At 37.3% G+C, this 7,622-nt stretch overlaps 1 protein-coding gene across 1 annotated transcript; it reads left to right on the top strand.

The window, feature by feature from the left end:
• Positions 1–4,971: 4,971 nt before the first annotated feature.
• Positions 4,972–7,408, top strand: LOC109167098. The gene is made up of 4 exons (XM_019316018.1): positions 4,972–5,303; positions 5,906–6,222; positions 7,127–7,217; positions 7,254–7,408. Exons 1-4 carry the CDS (start codon positions 5,035–5,037, stop codon positions 7,255–7,257), a joined length of 681 nt encoding a protein of 226 aa, XP_019171563.1. The 5' UTR covers positions 4,972–5,034; the 3' UTR covers positions 7,258–7,408.
• The last annotated feature ends 214 nt before the right edge of the window (positions 7,409–7,622 follow it).

Below are 7,622 nucleotides of genomic sequence, written 5' to 3' on the forward strand. Positions count from 1 at the left end.
ATTAACATCCTTTGCAAGGATTTAATCAACACAATGAAATTGGCTTAACACGAGACCATACGGTCTTCTCACAATTTTAATCTCAAAGATTAAATCTGCCAAACTCACACCTCTTATGTCAAATCTCGAATTTAACATGTTCCTGGTAGAATTGATCATTTGATCGTTACTACCCATGTTGAGTTTATCGTGTATAAACAAACAGTGATTTCACCGTCTATCGTATATGTTACGTAGACTCACTTGTCACTTTTATTTATACTAAACTCGTTGGTCATCATTGCACGATCAAAACCTCACATGCCACACTAAGGCAATTGTTTCGAACAATACAATGATCTCACCAATTACACACTTTCTTTTCACATCGTGGAACCACAAACCCTCAGGTCGTTCCATGTATACTAAGAAAGCGACACATCCATTTTGATTGATGACCTTCCAAGTCTCGCTAAACGACTTTGGCAAATATCATTCTAATGGATTCCATTCTCATCACAAGAGAATATATATCGAAGTAACTGTGGCATTCGCGTTGCATGTAATCTACAATTACAAGTCTGGCCATTTTACTTCAATATAACCAACCGGTTTTGTCTTCCGACTAGTGATCCACTTAGGATCCAAAGGTTTTACAACTCGGAGGAAGAACAACCAGTTCCAAGTGTGATTCTTTAAGATAGAATCTACTTCACTCTCGATAGCCTCTCTCGGGTTGGTCCACCTGTAGAAGTCACCACTTCTACATATGTGCGAGGCTCATTTTCTAACAACCATGTCAGAAAATCCAATTTCTTTTCTAGTAAACAAGTTAGATTGTGCGCATCACACTCTAACATGTACGTCAGAAAATATGGACCAAAGGATTTTTCAATCCTAGCTCTCTTGCTACGTCTAGCTTTGAGCTCGGGTTCTCTTTCATACCCTTCAACCATAGCTACGCCGAAAGTTCCTTTCAACGTGCTAGGTCCTTTATTGATCCTTCACAAAAATACATCTTCCAAGAACGATGAATTTCTTGAATCAATCTTTCGTGTTCTTATGTACATCCAAACTCTTGGACTCGTGTACTAAGAACCAATACACAACTTTGGCAAGACACCCCCACATTTCGGGCATTAGAAGGAAACTTCCTACGTACCCACAATTCGTAAGAATTCCATGTGGGTAACCTTATTTAAAAGGTATTTACTTGTCCAAAGTATTGTCTCACCCTCATACTTTGAGGTAGACCCGAACTTATCAACGTCTTGATATTTTATGTTCGGCAACAACGCTGGATTGAGGTGAATACCGTGTCGTACGCTCGAGTACGATACCAATGCTTGCGCCGAAATCACCAATAGGTGTTTCTTTTTCACCACATCGATTGTTCATAACCGCATTAATCCACGATTAATTTGGTTTTTCTCTTTTTATTCTTTAAAGAATAAACATGTGTTACATGCTAATACATCTCGTAGGTGCTAACAGATTAGCCCTCACGAATCCATTCGGTTTTGACCGAAAGGCCACAAACCCGAATCAGTGCTTCCGAAATTGAAGCACGAATCAGTGCTTAGTAGTGAAGCACGAAACATGCTACACAAAGCACGAATCATTGTTGCCAAACTAATGCACCGATTCCAAAGCAATCCCTATTGCTTTAAATTATAAACTCATAGCAATCTTCAGTTGCTTAATTTATAATTTCAGTGCTACTTAGCACTAGGATTTTCAATTAATTCCACAATTAACCAAACTTCCTTTCGTGCTAATCACATAACACTTTTTGCAATGCTAAATTTAATTAGCCACATACGAAAGGTTTAAGCCAAGTAAATTAGCATTAGAACCAATCATAATCTAGCACCTTTATTGTTTTTACCAAAGCACCAAATGCTTAAGTTTCCAACACATAAAGGTGCAGCCACCAAGTGGCCGAAAGTGCCTAATTAAGCACTCTACCTAGTGCTTAATAGCACTATTGCAGTGTTCTAATTTGCACTTCAAAGTGCCAAATTAAATTACACTTTTCACTAGTGCTACAAAAGCACTATTCACCAAAACACAATTTGTCTCAAATTAAATATACTAGTATAATTTGGAATTTTTGATCAAGTTAATTATAACACAATTAACGAGAACAAATCAACCAAATTTTCCAACTAGTTGAATCAAACTCATATAATCGTTCTTAGAATATTATATAAAATATTCAACACTTGAGATGTGACGCTCACGATTATATAGTTATCCCAATTTTTGACAAATTGATCCTTGAAATCCGTATCGTTCTACATGAACTAGAACCGAAGTTCGTTACGGGATTTCAACATGTAACACGCTTGTTACATTTCATTTTGGCCGTTAAGCCATTTTAGCATTTTCCACATAATGCCCCGTGATGCACTACGCACCCATATTGAATCATTTCATACATTTGACATTATTCTAGTTAATAATTCGTATGTACCAAGATTCAACTCAATGGAACAATTATATTTTTTATTCAAATAAAAATATTCCAAGGATACTACAACATTTATTCAAAATAAATAAATAGGAAAATACATTGGAAACATATTTCCTTATTCCTATCTCGTAGTGATCCTTCAAACCCGTGTGCCTTGTTCCATTCTCAACCGTCCACTCCACAAAGGGTGGTCCATAGGGCACATCGGGGGTACCTATGGTTGTGACCTCACTCGTCCAACCATCCACATGTTTTAAACATAGCGAAGTTGTCCTCAACCTTCTCACCAGGATGACGGTTCGCTTCATAGTGGCATTTTTCCTTCTTCTCGTAATCTTCTTGAAAGCTAAGCTTCCGCTTAAGTTTCCTTTGATTACGGTTGAAGTCATTGGTCACACTACAATAGTCCTCAGACCATGTAGTTATTACACCATCATAGGATCCTTCGTGGCTTTTAGCCGATCCACTAGACAACACAATAGGTACCAATTGTGTGCCATTAGCCACAGGTCTACCGGATCGTGAACCAAAGTTCTCCGGAGCACCATCGTGTGTTTTTGCAACTCCCATGGAAATATTATTTCCAACGTTGCTGCCATCAACTGGCATCACGGAATGTGCAACATCGTTGCCGTTCCGACCATTTGAATGTGCACCACGAGCAACATTCACGGATCCAACACTTTTGGAATCCATCGACTTGTTCATTATCAAAAGTAAATAAGGTTTTAAGATTGTTGGTGATAATGAACCAAAAATCGATTTAATATCGTAAAATAATATTTATATATACACACACGAAGTATATAAAATATTATTCGATATATTATATCCGAAATATATATATATATATATATATATATATATATATATATATATATATATATATATATATATATATATATATATATATATATATATATATATACACACACAAATATATATATATAAATCAGACCGCCATGGTTTTATGCATGAATATCTACGGAAAAGATATATACATATCAACCAAATGGAATTTATAATACACAGATTATAATTCCAACCAAACTATAACATTATAGGAGGATTTTTGCTTAGAAGCATAATCCAAAAACGAAAGAAGGAAAGATTGGCTCGTGTTTGGATAAGGGTTTTTAGCGTGAGTCAAGAGACCACTCTTTCCTTAAAACCTTATTTGCCACCTCCCAAAAGTGCTAGGAGCACCGTGGCCTAGGTTTCCCAGGATAAAACGCGCTACGGTTCGACGTTTGAGCACCCAAACGAACGAACCCGGCGAACTAGAGCAAAGCCTTGAACACAGTTCGGCTTAAGAAAGGAGTAGAAGCAGAGTTTTTGAGGAGAGAAAACACTTCTTGTGTTGTGTGTTCTTGTCACTATGTGCTTGTAAAATCTGCTGCACTCTACCCCCTCCTTATATAGGGATTGAGGAGTGAATAGCCTTTATTATGGCATTTAGGGGCATCCCTACAACTTCTTGTAACATCCACCACAAACATGGGTGTTAATTCAAAATTAAAATTGTCATTAACCCCATAACAGCTGGAATTAAATCCCAACAGTCACAAAAAGGACCTTTCTGGTTCGTGTATACTGTGTACAACTTCAGCCATCTTTGCAAAGTTTCGGCCAACTTGGCCGAAACTTGCAATTGCAAACTTTCGGCCAAGCTGGCCGAAATTTGAATTGCAATTGCAATTTGCAATCCATTTGCAAACTTTCCCAGCGTGGCCCCCATTTGCAAACTTTCCCAGCGTGGCCGAAACTTGGCAGTTTCAATAGTTTCGGCCACTAGGCTGAAACTCACACTAATAACACGAACTTTTGTGGCTTTGTCAGAAAATGAATATCGAAGTTTTGGGATTTGATTTGCACTCCCCTTGCGCACAAGAGAGAGCCTCTATGCTATACAATTCAATAAGCTTAACAAGAGCTCATGTATAAATAGTGGGGCAAATCCTCTTCCCAAACCAATGTGGGACAAAAGTTCACTTTTTCCCTTCATTTTCCAACTCAAATGGGTCTACTTTGAGAATCAATATCTCATTCACCCATTATCCGTTTTGAGCGTACAATATATCAATCTCTTCGTCTCACTACGAAGAACCCGAATCCACTTTGACCCGACCCAAATCGAAAGTGGACCCCACTGATAATTGTACCACAAAATAGCCACTTAAAAAGCCATTTTATGTCATTTCAAGCTATTTTTTCCAACATCAAATCCTACCAATGACCCCAAAAAAAAAAAGATGTATGAACTTAGTATTGTTATAGACACTAATGTACAAGCATTCATAGGCTAGGATAGTTGAGGCTAATGGAGACACATCTGATCTCGCGATTTGCCTCTTTCACCCGGAACAATGAATAATTGTTCTTAAAGTTTGGAGTTTAAACTTATTATTATCTATATTTAAAAAAAAAAAAAAAAAAAGTTTAAAGGGCAGCACTTTAATTAATTTCTTCCCCACCCCTGCTTATATATGTGCACTTATCATGGTGAAGTTTCTCATTGTCCCATAGCCATCCAAATAAGGTGTAGAGTGGTGTAGATTATTGTTTGAGATAGAGAGAATATGGGGAGAGAGATTGTGAGATCAAATGATGAGATTTTGGGGTTGTCTGCTTCTTCTTCTCCTCTTTCTCCTTCTTCTTCTTCATCTTCTTTATGGAGTAATAGTTGTTTTTTGGAAGAAGGTGATGAGAAAAAGAGAATGCCATTGCTGGCTCTCAACCATGTCTCCTTTGTCTGCAAATCTGTCCCCAAAACTGTCCAATTCTATGAGCAAGTTCTGGGCTTTGTCCTCATCAAGAGGCCCTCTTCCTTTGACTTTGAAGGAGCTTGGTATGTATATACTATACTATACTATACTTCCCCCCCCCCCCCCCCCCCCCCCCCCCAACACACACACACACTATAATCCTTTATCGGGTAAGATTTACCAAATGCACACGTATTCTTGAGTTGTAACTATAGATTTTTCTGGTCACTCAAAAATCATCAAGAATATAATCCAGTGCACACCTTGCATCAGAATGCCCGACACTAAATACGTGATCGAAGACATACATATCTAGGGTTGAGTTTTGTACTCAATCCGATATTAAATATTGTCGAGCGGATGAGTATCCTAGTTAGTCAAACTCAATACAGACCGTACCGAACCTGGCTATAAAAATATAATCGGTACGCACAAGGGATCTGATCTGTCCACTTTGAGCATAACCACCACACTGACGCCGCCAAAGTTCAAACCTTAGTCTCTCCTCCCAAATAGTGTCTACTGAACCATTGAACTAAACCCGTGTGAGCAATGTTGAGTATCCTAGTTAGTCATGTACATGTCCAAAACACAACCTTAAACAACTACAAACCCAAAAGCCACATGATGTTAGAAACAAGATCAGATTTCATGAATATTTATTGTATTTTAATAATTGCTGCAGGTTGTTCAATCATGGCATTGGGATCCACCTCCTGGGTGCAGAAAATGTGGGCATCACCAAGAAAGGAAAGATAAACCCTAAAGACAACCACATTTCATTCCAGTGCTCAGACATGAACCTAATCATCAAGAAACTAGGTGACATGAACATTGAATATGTGACTGCTAAGGTTAAGGAAGGTGGTGTGATTGTGGATCAGCTCTTCTTCCATGACCCTGATGGCTACATGATTGAGATCTGCAATTGCCACAATCTCCCAGTTTTGCCCCTCTCCTCTTGCCCTCTCAACAACACCAATAACAAGAACACTATTTATGGTAAGTCACTAATTGATCCGACCCGTTGTTCATTCGGTTAGTTCAGTTTATCTTCTTCTCCCATAAGGTTGAATTTTCAACTCCAATGGCCCGAGAGAGCATGTAAATTACGGCCATTCAATGGCTCAGCAAACAAGACAGGGCCAAATGCCGGTGCACATAAGGGATCTGTCCACTTTGAGTATAATCCATCAATTATACCATCACAAAATAATTTGTGGGAGGTTCGAACATTCAATCGTCCACCATGCAAGGTGGACACAGCTCCAAAACTGTTCATAATTACTGAACTATATGTTTATTGCCCACTTTGAGTATAATCCAGCAATTATACCATCACAAAATAATTTGTGGGAGGTTCGAACATTCAATCGTTATGCTGTGAAACCATGTCCACCTTGCAAGGTGGACACAGCTCCAAAACTGTTCATAATTACTGAACTATATGTTCATAATTATAAAGTTATATATTCATAATTTGCAAAGTGGACACGGTTCCACAACATAGTTTGCCTCAAACATTGATTTCTTTTTTCAAATACTACCTACTGAACCATTGAACTAACCATTGAGCTAAGTCCGTGTGAACAGTTTATCTGTATGTATAGACGTATTAGTACGTGGTTAAATTTGAATTATGTGTGTGTGGGGGTGGGTGGGGGTTGGGGTAGGGGAGGGGTTATATAAATTTGGTTAATTCAATCAATATACATTTTGACTCGAATTAATCAAAATATAAAATTTTTAAATTGATCAAATCTATCACTTAAATATAGTGCAGTTATTGACCGATTAACTGAAGTAATTCGGTTCGATGGATTATACTTTATGCATGAAAAGTTGTACCCAATTGGGATTTTCTTGAACTTTTAATTTTAATTTAAATTTTGAATATGAATTGCAGGGAAGGGAAGCTGGAAGAAGCCATCATGTGCTGGAGAAGTGGAACATCTTATGATGGAGAATTTAGCTGTGGACATGCTGGATATTTCTTTTTGAGGATCTCTCATCTCATCACCACAATATATATATTGAAATTCTACAATAAATTATTAATAAATTAAATAAAAATCCCTCATCATTAATTTTTTGTAAACTTCTTTATACTATTTAATTATGTATGGAGAGATTGAAATGTAAACCGTTACGTACCGATTGAGAATCAATATAATACATATTTCTTTTAGGATGTGTTTAGTTTGTGGGTTTACATATCAAGAATGTGAATCAAAATCATAGTCGTTAGTGTTGAATTGGTTGACAACTTTTTAAAACGTACAACTATGCTTATACAGTTAATTCCTGTGTATGTGTAGAGTATACTGTATGTATGTAAAATGTATGAACAATGAAATAGACAAGAGAAAGTAGAGCAAAGTGATCTTTTTTTCATTAATGTT

This window comes from Ipomoea nil, unplaced genomic scaffold, assembly GCF_001879475.1.
Source record: "Ipomoea nil cultivar Tokyo-kokei standard unplaced genomic scaffold, Asagao_1.1 scaffold0317, whole genome shotgun sequence".
Classification (NCBI taxonomy): Eukaryota; Viridiplantae; Streptophyta; class Magnoliopsida; order Solanales; family Convolvulaceae; genus Ipomoea; species Ipomoea nil.